This window comes from Acomys russatus, chromosome 19, assembly GCF_903995435.1.
Source record: "Acomys russatus chromosome 19, mAcoRus1.1, whole genome shotgun sequence".
Taxonomy (NCBI): domain Eukaryota; kingdom Metazoa; phylum Chordata; class Mammalia; order Rodentia; family Muridae; genus Acomys; species Acomys russatus.
The window spans coordinates 13678415-13697771 of NC_067155.1; the positions used below are offsets into that span (position 1 = coordinate 13678415).

The 19357-nt window shown below is 51.7% G+C and overlaps 1 protein-coding gene across 1 annotated transcript; it reads left to right on the top strand.

The window, feature by feature from the left end:
* Positions 1 to 16799: 16799 nt before the first annotated feature.
* Gpr4 (G protein-coupled receptor 4) lies at positions 16800 to 19045 on the top strand. Its single transcript, XM_051162507.1, has one exon. The coding sequence runs from the start codon at positions 17482 to 17484 to the stop codon at positions 18571 to 18573; it is 1092 nt and encodes a 363-aa protein (XP_051018464.1). The 5' UTR covers positions 16800 to 17481; the 3' UTR covers positions 18574 to 19045.
* Positions 19046 to 19357: the final 312 nt, after the last annotated feature.

The window sequence follows — 19357 nt, forward strand, 5'->3', positions numbered from 1 at the left end:
GTATATGCCTGTGTTGTCCTCTAACCTCCCCACAGCTCACGCACACACACACACGCACACACACACACATGCACACACACGCACATGCACACACACACGCACATGCACACACACACGCACATGCACACAAACATGCACACAGACATACACACATGCACACACCCCCATATGCACACAGAGACGCACAAACACATATGCACACACACACACATGTACACAGACATACACGCATGCACACCCCCACACATGCACACAGAGACACACAAACACACATGCACACACACGCACATGCACGCACGCATGGACACTAAGAGCAGTTGAGGAATACACAGAACTTCCAACCTGCTAGTCTGAGAGCACTGCCCTGCCAAAGCCTGGCCAGGAATGAAATGTTCCTCCCACTAGTAAGTGGAAGTAAGTAAGTAAATGAATTCTGTAAGCAGCATTTATATGTGGAGTGTGTGTGTGTGTGTGTGTGTGTGTGTGTGTGTGTGTGTGTGGGCATGTGTGCATATGTTTGCATGTGGGTGTGCATGCATGTGCATATTATGTTGAGTGTCTGTGAGCATGTGTATATGCCTGTGTACATGTTTGCACAAGTACAAACGTGTATGTATACATGCGTGTATATGGGTGGGTGTATGCACACGTGTGTGTGGTTGCATGTGTGCACATATATGTGTATCTGTGCATGTGTGTGCGCATGAGTGTATGTGTGTGTGTGTACATGGTTTGGGGTACACTGATAACCAAGACAACCTCAACACTACCTCATGGGAAGGGACGTGCTGACTCTGTGTGGCTGGAGAAAGACCAAGGTGGCATCGTAGGAGTCCCTGGAAGGGGCAGCAGACAGACCTTCACAAGGCACAAGGGCAAAGAAGGAACTGCCCCAAGTGGGGGCTGTAACATGTGTTGTCGTCTTCTAATAAGGCCTTTTTGGGGCTGGAGAGATGGCTCAGTGGTTAAAAGCACTGTTTGCTCTTCCAAAGGTCATGAGTTCAATTCCCAGCAACCACATGGTGGCTCACAACCATCTATAATGTGATCTGATGCCCTCTTCTGGTGTGCAGGTGTATGTGCAGCCAGAGCAATGTATACATAATAAATAAATAAATCTTTTTTTAAAAAGCCTTCTTGGGGTTCCAGCCACCTGCTGGTCCCTGTCACAGGCCATGTCACCATTGTCACCATTGGGTATCTCTACTGGGGACAGATCTGTGTCTCTTTCACTGACTTTAATGGTCACTTCCATACTGTCTCCTAGGCCAGTTCCAGTTCCGGTATGGAAGCAGGAGTGTGGGTGCCGTTCACTGAATGGCGATTAGAGTTAGTTTGAATAGTTGAAGGTGTTATGGCCAAAGACTGTTGAGTTCAGACTCCTCAAAGGAGCTGGGCGTGGTGGCGCACACCTTTAATTCCAGCACTCGGGAGGCAGAGGCAGGTGGATAGCTGTGAGTTTGAGGCCAGCCTAGTCTCAAAAAACGAACCAAGCAACCAAACAGCAAACTCCTCAAAAAGCCTTGGAAATGGCTTAGAGTGTACCGTGCTTGCTTGGGGGGGTGGCGGGGGCGCGTGTGCAGGGGGGCGTGGCCATCCCCAGCTCTGCAACTGCCATTTTGGGGAGTGACTTGTGTTTTCTTTCAAAAGGATTGTCTCAACTGGACTTTTAAATCTGCTTGCCCCCCAACCCCCACCCCCAGTAGCCAGGCACTCCCTACCTGCTGTGGCACACAACTCTGTCCTAGCTGCAAGTGACCTCAGAAGAGAACAGGAGACGGGGGTGGGGGGGTGGGGGGGGTGGGGAACACTGTATTTATGCATGGATGACCATCAACCCTGCTGGGTTAACTTTGCAGGGTGGGGTGACCCCTCACTAGGGCTCTCTAGGGAAGCCCCCAAAACCTCACCGATTCCCCATGTGAACTTTGGTGGAATGTGTCGTGGGACCTCAGGAGGAGGGGGATATGACTTGCCTGTGACTCCTCCCAGGAAGGAATTTTGGCAACACCATGCAAGTCTGAGGTTCCCCAAGGTCAGATCCCCAACACCCATGTGAAGAGCCAGGTGCTATGTGCAATCCCAGTGCGCCTGAGGGTGGACCTGAGCCTGCTGCTTCCACTGTCTAAGTTCTGGGGTCACAAGTGTGAGCCACCATCCCAACATAGCCTCAAGTTTTTTGTTTTGTTTGCCTTTTTTTGAGAGAAGGTCTCCCTTCATCGTCCTGGCTGGCCCAGAGCTCACTATGTAGAACAGGCTGGCCTTGAATTCGGAGATCCTTCTGCCCCTACCTCCTGGGTGCTGGGATTAAATGTGTGTGCTACCAGTTGGGCATGACGGTGCATGCCTGTAATCGCAGCATTGAGGGAGGCAGAGGCAGGTGGATCAATGTGAGTTCAAGGCCAGCTTGGTCTACAAAGTGAGTCCAGGACAGCCAAGGCTACACAGAGAAACCCTGTCTCAAAAAAACAAAAACAACAACAACAACAAAAACCAATAATAAAACAAAACAAAACAAAAAAACCTCAAAGTGTTAGAGAAACCCTACTAAGAAAAACCAACCAAACCATGTGTGCCACCACCACCCAGCTTCTAAGTTGTTGTTTGTTAGTTTGTTTTCGTACAGAGTGTGTATGTGTGAGGTTCAAGACAGGGTCTCTCTGTGTAGCCTTGGCTGTCCCAGACTCACTCTGTAGACCAGGCTGGCTTCCAACTCAGCAATTGGCCTGCCTCTGCCTCTCAAGTGCTGGGACTAAAGGCGTGTGCCACCGTGCCTGGCTCAAGCTTCTAAGTGTTGGGTTTTTAAAAAAAGATTTATTTATTATTTACAGTGCTCTGCATGTACACCTGCAGGCCAAGAGGGCATCAGATCACATAATAGATGGTTTTGTGGTTGCTGGGAATTGAACTCAGTACCTCTGAAAGAGCAGTCAGTGCTCTTAGCATCTGAGCCGCCTCTCCAGGCCAGCTTCTAAGTTTTTTTAAAAAATATTTATTTTATTTATTGCGTATGAGTGCTTTATCTGCAGAAGAGGGTGTTAGATCACATTATAGATGGCTGTGAGCCACCATGTGGTTGCTGGGAATTGAACTCAGGACCTCTGGAAGAGCAGGCAGCGCTCTTAACCACTGAGCCATCTCTCCAGCCCCAGCTCCTAAGTTTTTAAAGGCCTATTTTCTGACGTTCTTGGGTCAAGCCTTCTTTCCTTCCCCCACAACCCCCACCACCATCCCAAGGGCTCCCACATTCTAATCTGAGAAGCTGACTGGGATAGAAACAAGAGCTTTTCCTTCGTGGCTCTTCATGCTCCTTCGCCCCCTTGTGGTCATGTTTGGACCTGCATGGAAAAATATCCCTTGAAAAGCCAGTTGGAAAATTGCTAGTGATTCTCCATGCGTTGTCTTAGAGTCGCTTTTGACCTTTGTCTCCCCCGCCCCCCCCCCCCCGAGCTGGGTCGTGAGAAACTGCCTTGTGAATGCCCTCCACCCAGTCTGAGAGTAGGGGGAGAGTTTCCATTCAGCAGGCCGCATTTGTAGCCTTGGGTGACGATGGCCTCTTGGCCTCAGGTGCTCTCCAGCCTCTCTGTCCCTCTAAATACTCCCAGCCACGCTCAGAAAGGAGCTTCCTTTTCGCTTGCCACGAGTCGGGCTGAGTTGCGGCAAACTTAGGGTTCGCCAGAAGAGGGGGAACCCTTATCCCCGCCACTGGATGCTCCCGAATTGCTTTTCAGAAGCGGGCTGTGGTAGCTCACACTTGTAATCCAAGCACTCTGGAGTGGAGGCAGGAGGATGAAGGAATTTGAGCTCTGTTGAAGTTCAAGGTCCTCCTTCCTGGGCTGTGTGAAACAGTGTCTCATCTTTTGGGGGTTTGGATAAGGTTACCATGACACTTGCCTTGGACCTGTCCTTTTAAGTCTCTGGTGTTGTGGTTCCATGGTTAACCATCTCATTCCCTGTGCCCATCAAGTTCCCTGAAAGACTGGACCGGTCCGGCCCGGGGAGGAGGAGGTCAGGGGAGGTCACCCATCCGAGGCCAAAGCCACACAGTGGTAATTACTATACCCCCCCCCTTTTATTTTAAGTTCTTTGATGTGTACAAAGGTGTAGAATGGGTGAAAACTATTCTGTGGTGATAAAAGCGAGAGCGTGGTACTGAGGAGATGGCTTTCAGTAGAGTGCTTGTGGGTGTGAGGCCGGAGAGAAGGCTCAGAGATTGAGCACTGGCTGCTCATCCAGAGGTCCCGAGTACAAATCCCAGCGACCACCTGGTAAGGAAATCTCAAGGGAATCGCCTCTTCTGGTATGCATGAAAACAGAGCACTCGCCTGAGTGGTGGCTCACACCTTTAATCCCAGCACTCAGGAGGCAGAAGCAGGAGGATGGCTGTGAGTTCAAGGCCAGCCTGGTCTACAAAGCGAGTCCAGGACAGCCAAGGCTACACAGAGAGACCCTGGCTACAAAAACAAAAACAAAACAACAACAACAACAAAACTCCCAAAAAGTAGAGCTCTCATGTACATAAAATAAATAGTTAAAAGAGAGAGCTGGCTGCTCTTCCAGGAGACCCAAGTTCTGTTCCCAGCACCTACATGGCAGCTCACAACTGTCTGTAACTCCAGTTCCATGGGATCTGATGTCCTCTTCTGGCAGCTACAGGTACTGCAGTTTCATAGTGCACAGACTTATACATGAGGCCAAAACACCCATAAATATTCTTTAAAAGTGTGGCATATTGGGATAGATAGATGGCTCAGAGGTTAAGAGCACTGACTGCTCTTCCAGAGGTCCTGAGTTCAATTCCCAGCAACCATATGGTAGCTCCCAACCACCTGTAATGAGATCTGGTGCCCTCTTCTGGAGTACAGGCCTACATGCAGTCAAAACACTGTACACATAATAAATAAATAAATCTTTTTTTTTTTAAAAGTGTGGCATATTGTAGCTGTTGAAATGACTTGGTGGGTAAAGCCATTTGCTGTCGAGCCTGAGTTTGATCTCTTGAACCCAGTGAAAGTGAAAATAAAGAACCAATTCCATAAAGTTGTCTTTTGACCTCCGCATGTGCACCGAGACACTCACCCCAACTCCCAACGGGTCCTTACGCACAATAGTGATAAGTAAACAAGGATTTTAATTAGGCATGTCTTTAATCCTAGCACTTGGGAGGCAGAGGCGGGAGAAATCTAAGTTTGAGGACAGCCAAGGCTACACAGAGAAGCCCTAGCTGAAGGAAAAAGTCCAAGATGACTCCTGAGGAACTGCCTAAAATGGCTTCCATGGGCACATATATCCTCACAGACACATGTATGGTGGCACACATCCTTGATCTAAGTACTGTGAAGGCAGAATAAAGTGATCTCTGAATCCCAGGACAGCCAGGGTTACACAGTAGAATTGTCTCTCAAACTACAACACACAAACTTAACACTGAGTGGTATATTCAGTAACAGAACACCTGCCTAGAATCCCCCAGTGAGGGGCTGTGGGCGTGGCTCAGTGGTAGAGCCCCTGCCTAGAATCCCCCAGTGAGGGGCTGGGGGTGTGGCTCAGTGGTAGAGCCCCTGCCTAGAATCCCCCAGTGAGGGGCTGGGGGCGTGGCTCAGTGACAGAGCTCTTGCCCAGTATGTGTAGCTCATTGGTCCATTGGTTCCATCTTCCTCAGCACTCAAGATAAAAATATCTATGTAAATCAGAATTTGTAAATCATTACTGCTGTTGTTTTTGGCCGTCTGAATGCTCGGTGGATCAGAAGTCCCCGCGTCTACAATGAACTGTCAGCACTAATTTGTGCAGGAAATGAAAGCCGTGATTTTTTTTTTTTAAGGGAGGGGGCAATGCAGCTGTTTGCAGCCCTTGCACAATTCCTGAAAACAACGGGGAGTTCACTTCTATCACTTCTAGGAAACGGGTACATACAACAGTAATCAACCCCAACACAAGAATGGCTTCCTCCTACCAGAGAGGCCGATAACCTAGGATAACCGGGAAAAGACTGAAAAGTACAGTCGTTGCAAACTGAGGGGGTCTTTGGAAACAACACGCTTCTAGAAAGGCAGGCTGGGATGTACAGGACAGCCCAGAAGAGGGTATCAGGTTACATTATAGATGGTTGTGAGCCACCATGTGGTTGCTGGGAATTGAACTCAGGACCTTTGGAAGAGCAGGCGGTGCTCTTAACCACTGAGCCATCTCTCCAGCCCGGAAACATTTTTTAAAAGGTAGAACCTCAGTGGTTAGCCCACTGTGGCTTCAAACTCCCAGCAATCCTCCAGCCCCAGCCTCCTAAGCGCTGGGAGATTACAGGTGCACACCACTAACCCAGAATGACACCTCTTTACAAATTCGATGGTAGTGACGTCATGAGAAAAGGACCTTGCCTGACCCCTCTGACTCGGGAGCAAACAGAGGCAAGACCTGACTCTCAAGGTTCCTTACCTTTGGATCTTGATACCGGCATTTAGATTTTTATATTTATTTTATTTATTTATTGGTTTTTGGAGACAGTTTCGCTGTGTAGCCTTGGCTGTCGTCCTAGACTCACTTTGTAGTCCAGACTGGCCTCGAACTCACAGCGATCCGCCTGCCTCTGCCTCCCGAGTTCTGGGATTAAAGGCGTGCGCCACCACGCCCGGCAGAATTTTTAGTTTTACGCTTATTTATCGATGGGGGTGTGTGGCGCCCGGACAGTGTGGAGGTCAGAAGACAACTTCCGTCGGGTGTGCCCTGGGGTCTGAGTTCAGAATTAGTAGCAAGCAATCACCTCTGTCTGCTGAGACAGTTTACTGACCCCTTAACAGACACCCCCCCCTTTGTTCTCGGTCCCTTAGGGGGACAAGGAGAAGGTTATTTAACTGAGCCCTGCAGGGAGGGGCGCTCTTCAAAGAAGGAGGGTAGGGAAGGGGTTAACGGGATGCTTCTCTGAAGCAGCAGGTGAGGTCTCCAGGTTTGAGTTCCTTGGGGCTGGGCTGGGGGGGGAGCTCGGTGGGGTGCAGGGGAACGGCAGAGGAGGGGTTAACGGGGGGCCGGGCCTGGCCTGGCTGGGGCGGGGCCTGGGCTCAGACTCCAGCCGCGGGCCAGGGGTTGTCGCTGCTCTTCTGCCCCGCGGGGGCGCCCGCCGGGTCCCGCGCTACGCAGAGCAGAGAGTCAAGTCGCAGACGCCGGTCGCCTAGCTCAGCCTCCGCGCAGGTGGGTTGCTGCCCCTCGGTTCCCATTCTCCCCTTTAGCAGGTCCAAGACCTTTGGGTGACCGCTCCGCTGCCTCAGTCTCCCCGCACTTGGCTCCGGAGAGCCTATCCTTTCTGCATCTCCCTCCCGATCCCGTGGTCTCTAAAGATCCCCTGCTTCTCTGGCTCTCCTTCTTCTTCTTCTTCTTCTTCTTCTTCTTCTTCTTCTTCTTCTTCTTTTCTTCTTCTTCTTCTTCTCTTCTTCTTCTTCTTCTTCTTCTTCTTCTTCTTCTTCTTCTTCTTCTCTCTCTCTCTCTCTCTCTCTCTCTCTCTCTCTCTCTCTCTCACACACACACACACACACACACACACACACACACACACACACACACACGCGCGCGCGCACACACGATATCATCCCATACGGTAAACTAAGCTTTGAACTCACTCTCTTGCCCACGTTGGCCTCAAACTCACCGTAATCCCCCTGCCTCAGCTTCCTAAAGTAGCCTGGGGTTATAAGTATGTGTAACTACGCAGGACTGTCCACCCTCTGGCGTTTTGTAGATACCCCTGGCTACAGCTCAGGTGTTCCTTGTACTGGCCATCCTCCTGCCTCAGCCCTCTAAATGTTGCGGTTATAGGTGCTCTTCAGCAACAAACCAAGCGGGCTCTATTTCTTTATTTCTTAGGGTCTCTACGACTGCTCCTGTCTGCCTCTGGGTCCTTTCTACTTTAGCCCTGGCCTCCATTCCTCTGTTTATATGAGACCCCTTCCTTCTCTTTGGATGTCCCGACTCTATCTATCTCAGTGTCTCTAGGAGTCTTCCCCCACCCTTCCCCCCCCCCACCCCGCTGTTTGGTTCTTTTGCTCTCTGGCCCTTGCTCACTCTGTGCTGCCTTTAGCCCGCCCCCATCGTCTCTCCCTAAGTTCTGAGACATCCTAGAACACTTCTCTTCAGGTTGGGGGGAAGCTTAGGATTGAAGTGGGGGGACAGTGGGATTGCAATCCAGGGTAGATGGTCTCCGAGTGACACTATGACCCCAGTACCCACTTTGCAGTCACCCCATGGCTTCTGAGGTCACACCTACCCCACCCTCCTGTTTCAGGAATTCCTGGCTGGGGGGGGTGGACTTCCTCCCCCCCACTTCCTCCCTTCCAGGATTTGGCTGGGCCTCTGTTAACTCCTTCTTGCTTCACCTCACTCCCCTTCCCTGCAACTGAACTGAACTCGGGGAGGGGGGTCTGGGGAGGTTACTCCGACCCTCAACCAGGCTAAGGTAACACTCCAGAATTCCCAAAGCCTTTGGTGTGTGTGTGTGTGTGTGTGTGTGTGTGTGTGTGTGTGTGTGTGTGTCCCAAGTTCAATGTGCATTGGTGGTACTGGTGTGAAAGATGGGGTACACCACAGCACCTCTCCTAGAGCCTTCAACCAACTACGCTCCCCCCTTCACCCCAAAATCTACCTAAGGGCTTCCCACCACCTCTGTCTCTGAGGTTGAACTTGATCAACTTCAGGTCTGGGATCCTCCGAGGAATGGATACCAGAGAAGGGTGGGGGAAGGGCTCCCAAACTCAGACCATCCAGGAGCCCATAGCCTCCCATGGCGGCACCTGACTGCTGTCCTGGCATTTGGAAGATATGGGAGGATTAAGAGTTTCATGTCAGCCGGGCCTGGTGGCGCACGCCTTTGATCCCAGCAGAGGCAGGCAGATCACGGTGAATTCAAGGCCAGTCTGGTTTACAAAGCCAGTTCAGGATAGCCAACTCTACACAGAGAAACCCTGTCTCAAAAAAAAAAAACAATAAGTTTTGGGCCAGCCTGGGCTACATGACACCCTGAGGTGGGAGAATCTTAGTCTGAGTGAGGCCAGCCTGGGCCAAAGAATGAGACCCTGACTTCCAGTCTTTGAATACCAGGACCCAGGATGCTGAGGCCCTCCAAGACAAGCACAGGGAACCAAAGGCCCCTTTTGATGCCCCAACCCTTCAATCCACACAGATCGTGATGGGATATGGTATTCCCGGCTCGTGCAGCACAAAGGACCTGCAGGGACCACGTAGTCCGTGTGCCCCTTGCATTTTACAAGTGGGGAAACTGAGGCTCTCGAGCTGAAGTGAGTGAGTGAGTGCCAGCCTCAGAGGTTGGGACTCTCTGGTCCAACGGCAGCCTTGACCATATCTGGAGACCTAAATTCTTCCTCTACCACTTAGTCGGATTAATTCCGGCAATGAGGTTCACTTAGTGAGTAGGGAGGAATGCCAGAGACTTGGGTATGAGTGGCCGGAGGCCAGAGGGAAGGGTTTGTGGAGCGGAGCAGCAAAGATATTGCTGAGGACTTGGTGGTGGAGAGGGAAAAAGACCAGAGGTGGCCTGGGCTGGGAGGTGGTGGTGAGGGGTGTTGAGGGGGAGAAATTTCAGAGGGAGGGAGGCGAGCCAAGCAAATTAACTCCACCCCTGTCTCCTGACCCTCCCCTCGAAGCCCCACTGTTCCCTCGGGACAGGGCCTATAATTTGGTTTGTGTCTAGACAAATAATAACTCAGCTGGTGTGAACAGGGAGGGATGAGGCCAGACCGCTGAGCAAAGGGGTCAGAAGCAGCCTAGGTTCCTAGGGTCCCTTCCCGAGGTGGAGAGAGTATCATTTTTGGGGGGGCCAGGTGAAAATGATCATCTGTCCTGACACATTTCCCTCCTCCCCCCGACTCTATAAACTTTAAGTATCTTAGGATGCTGCCCAATCTGAGAATTCATGATTTGGGGTGTTTCTTTTTTGTCTTAAGTCAAAGCAGAAATGGGGGAGAGGGGGAAGAGGAAGTTGGGTTCACCTATTTACAACGCGCGTTCCCATTTCTGCAAAGAGCGAAAAGGGAAACGCGTATTCATTTGCTGGGAAAAGATAAAAATCACCGAGGGGTTTAATAATAGATTATGAAAGTCATAGCGTGTGTTTTATTTTCTTTCTTTCTTTCTTTCTTTTTTCTTTTCTTTCTTTCTTTTTTTTTTTTAAATCATAGAGGGTTCTAACAATAGAACTTCAGAATCTTGGGCTGGGAGACGCCTGGAATACTGGAAACTGACAAGGGTGCGTGCTGGCAAAGGCGAGGATAATAATAACAGAAAGGAAAGAATCAAGGGTCTAGAATGTTAGAACATTCGGCCACAAGCCGGGCCAGCCATAGAACCCGGGGACGGGAGAGCTGCTGAGGCTGGGATGTCAGCGGGGCAGCAGTAAGAATTCCACAGTCCTGCTGGGTGGTGTGGGCGTAGCGGCCAGCGTGGGCGTGGGACAAAGACTCTCCTTAATAGAAACAGGGAAACTGAGGCCCAGCCAGGACATGAAGGTGGCCTGATTGCACACACACACACACACACACACACCCCACCCCACACCGTTTCCTCTTGCTGCCAAGGCACCAGGTGGGCAGCGAGACACACTGATCACATTTCAGCCCTAATGAGCAGACGGGGAGCTGGCCAGTCCCCTGGGGGCTTGAGAAATGGGGGAGACTTGGAGCCTGTGGTGGAGGGAAAGAGGGGAGCCAGCCTAGTGGCTTCAGAAACAAGGGTGGTGAGTGGGCTAAGGGTTGATAAAGATGGGAGGGGGCCTCCTATCACTTCTTTTTCTTGGCTTTTCAACTCCAGGCTTTGCCTCCTGCTGATGGGGGAGGGTCCTGTGGGAGCAGGAATTTGTTTCTGGCTTTAGCAGTTGAGGCCCTGCAGGAGCTTGGGGTCCAAGCTCGCCTTTCCTAACCCCCACAAATATTGTGCCACACTTGAACTTATCTTTCCTGCAGGAACATGAGTTGAAGGGTGTGTGTGTGTGTGTGTAAAATTTGGGCATGTATGCACCTCCCCAAAGTCTCACTAAAGGTTAAGATAACATTGACTCCACCTAGGGCTGAGCAAAGGGTGGAGGGACACTCTAGCCTCCACTGTGGGTCAGTGTGTGTGTGTGTGTGTGTGTGTGTGTGTGTGTGTGTGTTGCACACGTGTGCCCACAGGTGTACAGGCACGTGTTAATTCACAGGCCAAAGGAGAGCATCAATGCCTTCTCTCACACCCCTCTTAGTTTTTGAGATCTGAACCAGAGCTCACTGTTGCAACCAGAAAGCCAGGCCAGCCAGCTCCTGGGGCCTACCTATCCACTACTGTGGATTTGAACTTAGGTCCTTGTAGTGAACTCCAGCAGTCAGGGTCACTTTTTTTTCTGTTTTTTTTTTTTTTTTTTTTTTTTTTTTTGTAGACCAGGCTGGCCTCGAACTCACAGCGAAAAGCCTGCCTCTGCCTCCCGAGTGCTGGGAGTAAAGGCGTGTGCCACCACGCCCAGCTTTTTTTTTTAAAGATTTATTTTTTATTTATACAGTATTCTGCCCACATGTGCACCACACTAGAAGGCACCAGATCTCATTACAGGTGGTTGTAAGCCACCATGTGGTCGCTGGAAATTGAACTTGGGACCTTCAGAAGAACAGATGGTACTCTTAACCTCTGAGCCATCTCTCCAGCCTGGTTTTTTTGTTTTTTTGAGACAGGGTTTCTCTGTGTAGCCTTGGCTGTCCTGGACTCGCCTTATACACCAGGCTGGCCTCGAACTCACAGTGATTCACCTGCCTCTGCCTCGAGGGTCACTTAAAAAAAAAAAAAAAGTCCCAATTAACAGAGTATGGAAGCACAGGCTTTAGTCCCAGCACTCAAGAGACAGAGGCAGGCAGATCTCTTGTAGTTCAAGGCCAGTCTGGTTTACAGATCGAGTTCCAGGACAGCCAGGGCTACACAGAGAAACCCTATTTCAAAGAAAAAAAAAAAAAAAAAAACCCAAAACCAACGAAACAAGAAAAAAATGCCCAGTTTTTAACAGATTTTCAGAGGAGTCTGATGCCCCTAGAAAGACATAAGTAGAGGAATGAGAGGAGAGAAACCCTCGGATGGTGAAGAACAGCTTTCCACTGTGGACCTCAGTTTCCCCGCACAGGATGGAATTAGCCAGCTCCCTGTGCCCAACTCACCACGTGAACCTGTATCACGGAATTCTAAGAATCAGAGAGGTTCTATGATGATTGGAGGGGGGTGGTGTCCTGGTGGCCAGATGTCAGGCAGGAAAGAAAGGTCTGTCAGTCTGCCCGTCAGCCGGCCTGTCTGTCTGTCTGTCTGTCTGTGCCTCCGTGCCTCATGCCTAGCACCCCCTATGAGTCAGGTAGGCTGAGGACAGGGTGGATGTCAGACTCTGTTCCCTGGGAGGAAATTGGCAATGGTGAGTTCATTTCCGTCGGCTGCCAAGAATGTCTTTGCTGCCTGTGTACCCGTTCCAGTCTCAGCAGGGACCTGGGGCCATGGAAGGGGGGTCGGGGTGGGGGGGGGGATGGGGGTTCGGTTCTCCCGGAAGGGTTTTTATGTGGATGCTGAGGCTCTGAACGCAGGTGCTCACCTTGCAGAGCAGAGGTCACGTCCTCAGCCAGTTACTTACTTTCTCTTTGCATTTTGAAACAGGGCCTGGTTTATCCTAAGCTGGCCTGTTAGAAAGAATTAGGGGCAAAAAAAAAAAAAAAAAAAAAAAAAAAGAATTAGAGGCCTGGACCAGCAGAACTGATTTATAAAGTGCTGGGGATGCAACCCAGGCCTTCACGCAAGCTAGGTGAATTCTCCATCAGACGAGGTGTGTGCCTCAGACCTCATTCTGCCCCTCTGTTTGTTTCTTTCTTTTTTTTCCAAGACAAGGTTTCTCTGTGTAGCCTTGGCTGTCCTAGACTTGCTTTTTAGACCAGGCTGGCCTAGAACTCACAGAGATCCGCCTGCCTCTGCCTCCCGAGTGCTGGGATTAAAGGCGTGCGCCACCACCGTACTTCTGTTTCTTTTTTATGGTAATGAGGATTGAACTCAGGACCTCACACCTGCCAGAGAAGCACTCTCCTGTGCAGGTAACCACGCCCGGCTGTGGGGAGGTTTTGATTGATGGTAGGCTGGGCTCGCTCCCATTGGTCTACCCAGGAACAAGTCCCTCCCACTCCATCTCCAAGGGACCCATAAGTCAGCAGTTCTGAGGGTGGTCAGCAGGTGTCTAAGGACCTCCCCGCCCCCAGCAGGCGCTGGCCTTGCGGGGCGGGGGTCAGTACAGTGGCCTGACCTTTCCTAGTCAATCAGGAAGCAGATGGGTCCTGCCCGTTAATCTCTTCCCAGCAGGCAGCCTCTTCCCGCTGGGCGCCCCGGGGGTCCAATCTAGGAAGAGAAGGACAGCCATGGATGAGACAAGGGCTGGCCGGGGGGTTGGGCCCTCTCCCAGCCTCTAGGCTTCTGTAGCCAGCCACTTACTGAGCACCTAGTGTACGCAAGGACTGTCATTCATCTGGGGAATAGAACAATCCACAGGACACTAAAGATCTCTGTCCCCCAAGAAGTTCTAGACAGGCAGAAGCCTGGGCAGAGGCCTGGGAAGGATTGAAGAAGGGATTTAGGCAGAGGAGCTGAAGACGGCATAGGCCAGCCAGGCAGAGCGTGCGAAGGTATTGGCACTGGAGGAAGCTCTGGCTTGGAGCCTGCTGAAGGGAGATGGAGTAGGCGAGGCAGCACAGGCCAGCTGGGAAGAGCCTAGATGCCTGTAACCAAACACCAGGAGTTTCCATTTTCTGTCAGATTTATTTGTTTTCTTGAAAATAGGGCAAATAGAACCTAGGACAGTGCACATACTGATCAAGTGCTCTACCACTGAGCCACACCCCCAGCCCCTCACTGGGGGATTCTAGGCAGGGGCTCTATCACTGAGCCACACCCCCAGCCTCTCACTGGGGGATTCTAGGCAGGGGCTCTACCACTGAGCCACGCCCCCAGCCCCTCACTGGGGGATTCTAGGCAGGGGCTGTACCGAGCCACAACCCAGCCTCTTGGAAGCCTTTGGAGGTTCATGAAGAAAAGAACAAGAGCTGATTCCCTTAGCAAAGTCTTCCTGGCTGCCCTGTAAAGTTAATCAAGGGAGGCTGAGTGACAGGACAATGCTGTCACAGGCTCCTGAGCAGTGAGGGCAGCATAGAACCAGTGAGGGGTTAGAGACACAGGCATGGGCTCAGGGTCCATCTGGAGATAAAGCAGGAATGGCTTTTCTTGGGAAGAAGAAAGATCCGGGTGTACGCTCATATTTCTTAACAAATGTATTTTATTACGAACTTATTAACCAAGCGTACGTCCCTTATAACCCGACTAAGATAAAAAACAGGAAAAGAGGATTAAAGAACACAATAACAAAACCATAAGGATATCAGTTCCGAGGAACGATTCTCCAGGCGTGATCAGCAGGATTTCTTCTGCTGGAACCTGGAGTAATCTGAACCTGGAACCTCAGCAGGAGCCCGGAGCCCCTAAGCCTTTCCTCGAGTGGTTCTCTCTAAGAGCGTCTGGAAGTGGAGCACTGAGCAGCCAAAACTCCAAGTCTCCAAAAGCCCCCTCTCTTGTTTCTGGCTCCCTTATATATCTCCTCCCAGAGTCTGTTCACAGATCTTTTCAGCTGGAAACAATCAAGCTCCCGCATGAGGTGTTTTGCCTTCCAGTGGATTAACATCACCTGTTCTCTCACAAGACCGTTCCCCACCCTACACTTGGGATCATAACAAAAACAGGTTTATCTCTCCTTCACTCGGGCTTCTGAAGACCCCCTGTGTGACCCCAGGCTCATCCCTTTCCCTCTCTAGACCTCAATTTCCTCATCTGTCTAGTTGACTTAACTCATCTTTTTTTGTTTGTTTTGTTTTTCAAGACAGGGTCTCTCTGTGTAGCCTTGGCTGTCCTGGACTCACTTTGTAGACCAGGCTGGCCTCGAACTCACAGTGATCCACCTGCCTCTGCCTCCTGAGTGCCGGGATTAAAGGTGTGCGCCACCATGCCCAGCTTAACCCATCTTTCTCTCTCTCTCCTAAATTACATACATTTACTATTTATTGATTTTGTGGGTGGGAGGAGGGTGTTATGTGTCATGGTACGCGTGGAGCACAACTTCTGGGCATCCGTTCTCTTTTTTCTCCATGTGAGTATTGACAGCTCAGGTTGTCAAGCTTGGCAGCAAGTGACTTTACTCACTGAAGCCATCTTACTGGCTCGCAAGCAGTGGTTTTCGAGCACGTCCTAGGAATTTTGCAGAGGTGGCTTCCTGGCTGCCGTTGTCTTTTCACTCAGACTACATGGCACATGATCCTTTCAGTGGCTTGCCTTAGATTTGAAAGTATGATCTTGTTTGTCTGTATGGCTTTCTTTAAGACAGGCTCTGTGTCGCCCTGGCTATCCTGGAACCCATTCTGTGACGAGGCTAGCCTCAAACTCAGAGCTTCACCTGCCTCTACCTCCGAGTTTGAAACGCTTTGAAGCTGGGCCCGATGGTGCATGCCTCCACTCTCATTACTCAGGTGACAGAAGCAAGGATGCTCACGAGTTTCAGGCTAGCCTGGGCTACATAGTAAGACCCAACCTCCAATAATCCAACAATCCAACAAGCCAACCAACATATGTGTGGAGGGCGTGGCTCACGTTGGTAGAGTGCCTGCCTTGAAGGCGGGAGGCCAGGCATAACAATCCCAGCTCTGTGTAAACTGGGTACAGTAGTGCACTCCTGTGACCCCAGCACCCAGAAGGAGTCGATGGGAGCATCGAGGTCATCCTCAATTACGTAGCAGGTTCAAGGCTAGGGTGGATTACATGAGACTGAGAGAGAAGGAGGTGGGTGATTGGTTCACATCCAAGAAAACTAAATGTGTACAGACCCTCTGACCACCAGCTGAGAGACTTGGTGCATGAATGGTCTCCGCTCTAAACTTGTAGATCTTCCCAGAAAAATAAAGGTCCAAGGTCCTTGGTGGGGACAGTGGCAGGGGAGAGAAGAGACTGTGAGGGCTGCGAGCACTGTGAGAGCTGGGTCCCCCTGGCTCTGTCCCATTGTCAGCCCCTTTTGTATCCACAGGACACTGGAAACCGCAGGGCAGGCTGGGAAAGGGGCTGAGGGCAGAGATTGCCCACCTTGGGCATCAGGACCTTGGACAGATCTGGGCCCTGCTCCTTCCCTCAGTTTGTCAGATCTCTGTGTCTGTCTGTGTGTGTGTGTGTGTGTGTGTGTGTGTGCATGCGTGTGCATCCCCGAGCATGTGTGTGTGTGAATGGGGGAGGGGGGCGGGAGAAGGGCAGTCAGAGGACAACCTGCGGAATTGGTTCTCTGCCATGGTGTGAATTCCTGGAATCAAACTCAGGTGGCAAGACTTGGCCGTAAGCTCCTTTCCCCACTGAGCCGTCTCCACACACCTCACCATCCACTGCTTATTTCCAAACGGGTTATCATGACTTCAAACCCACTGTGTAGTGGAGGATGGTTCTGAACTCCTGATTCTCCAGACTCCGTCCTTCTGACTTCTGGGATGGAGGTCACATGCCAACATGCTCCGCGTGTTAGGTCTTTGATTTGTATTTGCAAAGGCCTTCGATCCCATGCTCTTAGCCATCTGTTCCTTGGGGGTGGGACTTGAGCAGGCTTTGTTGGGGTGTCTTCCACAGGAATAATGGGAAGGTCTGAGGATGGCTAGCATGGATGTCCGTGCCTGTTTCACCAGTTTTCTCTCTCCACAGGCCTAGGGAGCTCAGCTCTCAATGCAGTCATGAACGGGACAACGTCACCTCCACCCCTCAGTGCCCACCAAGAACAACTCTGAGTCTTCTGGCGCTCTCTGCAGACTCCCCCTTCTACCCACAATCCTCCTGTGCTTCACCACTTACTCACCTTCCTGTTTCCTAGCATCCCTTTCCACAGTCCCCGGTCCTCAGGAGCCCTTCCTCTTTGTCCACTGCCCCGCCCCAAGACACCTCATTTTTCTACCCCCCCCCCATTGGTGACTTTACATAGTTCTCTATTTCCTGCTGGGGTGCTAGCGGATGCCAGCACTCCAAGTTGCGTCTTTCCTACTTTGGATCATTTTTCAATACTCTATTTCCTGAGCCTTCTAGAACGTTCCATCCCGTTGGTATTTCATTATGTCCATGTTTATTTCCTAAGACCTCAGTAAGCACCACACCTTTGCTGTCTTCATCTCCTCCATGAACACTGCCTTCACCCATTTTTTCTGGTGCCCCCCCATCTTTCTATTCAGACATTGAAGCTCATCCTCTCAAGTTCTCCTTTTGCTTAGCTGGCCACAAAGTAAACTGGGGCCTCAGTCCTCCTGAACTGTCTCCTATGATGCTCCCCTGAGCCTCCAAAAAAGGGGCTCAGGGGGGCCCCATGGCCTCCCGCCCCCCGTGGCCCTGTAGCCCCAGCGGGCCAGGGGAAGCACCTGGAAAGATCCAGCGCCCAGGATGGGCAACCGCACGTTGGAGGGTTGCCACGTGGACTCTCGAGTGGACCACCTCTTCCCACCATCCCTCTACATCTTTGTCATCGGGGTGGGGCTGCCCACCAACTGCCTGGCCCTCTGGGCGGCCTACCGCCAGGTGCGCCAGCGCAACGAGCTGGGCGTCTATCTGATGAATCTGAGCATCGCCGACCTGCTGTACATCTGCACCCTGCCGCTGTGGGTCGACTACTTCCTGCACCACGACAATTGGATCCACGGCCCGGGCTCCTGTAAGCTCTTCGGTTTCATCTTCTACAGCAATATCTACATCAGCATCGCCTTCCTGTGCTGCATCTCCGTGGACCGCTACCTAGCAGTGGCCCATCCGCTGCGCTTCGCGCGCCTGCGCCGGGTCAAGACAGCCGTGGCTGTGAGCTCCGTGGTCTGGGCCACCGAGCTGGGTGCTAACTCCGCACCGCTCTTCCACGACGAGCTCTTTCGAGATCGCTACAACCACACCTTCTGCTTTGAGAGGTTCCCCATGGAGAAATGGGTGGCCTGGATGAATCTGTACCGCGTCTTCGTGGGCTTCCTCTTCCCCTGGGCACTCATGCTGCTGTGCTACCGCGGCATCCTGCGGGCCGTGCAGAGCAGCGTGTCCACCGAGCGCCAGGAGAAAGTCAAGATCAAGCGTCTGGCCCTGAGCCTTATCGCCATTGTACTGGTGTGCTTTGCGCCCTACCACGCTCTCCTGCTGTCTCGCAGCGCCGTCCTCCTGGGCCGGCCCGGGGACTGTGGCTTCGAGGAGCGAGTCTTCTCCGCCTACCACAGCTCCCTGGCCTTCACCAGCCTCAACTGTGTGGCTGACCCCATTCTCTACTGCCTGGTCAACGAGGGAGCCCGCAGTGACGTCACCAAGGCCCTGCACAACCTCCTCCGCTTCCTGACCAGTGACAAGCCCCAGGAGATGGCCAACGCCTCGCTCACCCTGGAGACACCCTTGACCTCCAAGAGGAGCACCACGGGCAAGTCCTCCGGGGCTGTCTGGGCAGTGCCACCGACCACCCAGGGGGACCAGGTGCCCCTGAAGGTGCTGCTGCCGCCAGCACAGTGAGCCCCATGCTCAACTCTCATGGCTTCCCCCACGCCCTCGTGTATGCAAATGATGTAAATATGTCCTTGTGGATATTCCTAAGAATACAAGGGGGAAATGAGGTTTTTGTGTCTCTCGGCCATCATCTTCCACTGCGATCCCCAGTGATTCATTTTAACTGGCAGGGCCTTAAGGGGAATGACACAGCCAGGGATTTGTCATCACGGGCTCCCAGATGGGGAGTCAGCCATGGAGCGTGTAGGATGAGGTGATAATTAACTGCTTAATTTCTAAGAGATAAAGACAGAAAAGCCTGGTCTAATGGTACAAGCTTGTGATTCCAGCTGTTTGGGAGGCTGAGGAGTGAGGGTTTGAAAGTTCAAGACCTACTTGGGCCACAAAGTAAGACCCTGACTCAAAATACTAAGTGCAAGAAAGCCTAGGGATGTATCTAGCAGTAGCTCTCGAAAAGAGGGGGCGTGGCTCAGTGGTAGAGTCCATACCTAGAATCCCCCAGTGAGGGGCTGGGGGCGTGGCTCAGTGGTAGAGCCCCTGCCTAGCATCCCCCAGTGAGGGGCTGGGGGTGTGGCTCAGTGGTAGAGCCCCTGCCTAGAATACATGCTGGTAATAGTAATTTTCTCATTTGTATTTTGGAAGAAGAATGTGGCTATTTATCACAGTCTGCCTTTAAGCTCTCCATCCGCCTTCCTCAGCTTCCCAAGTGCTAAGCTTACAGGTGTGGACTGCTATGTCAAGCAGAGATTCTGAGATTCTACACAGATAGCATCCTCTCAGTCTGGGATGG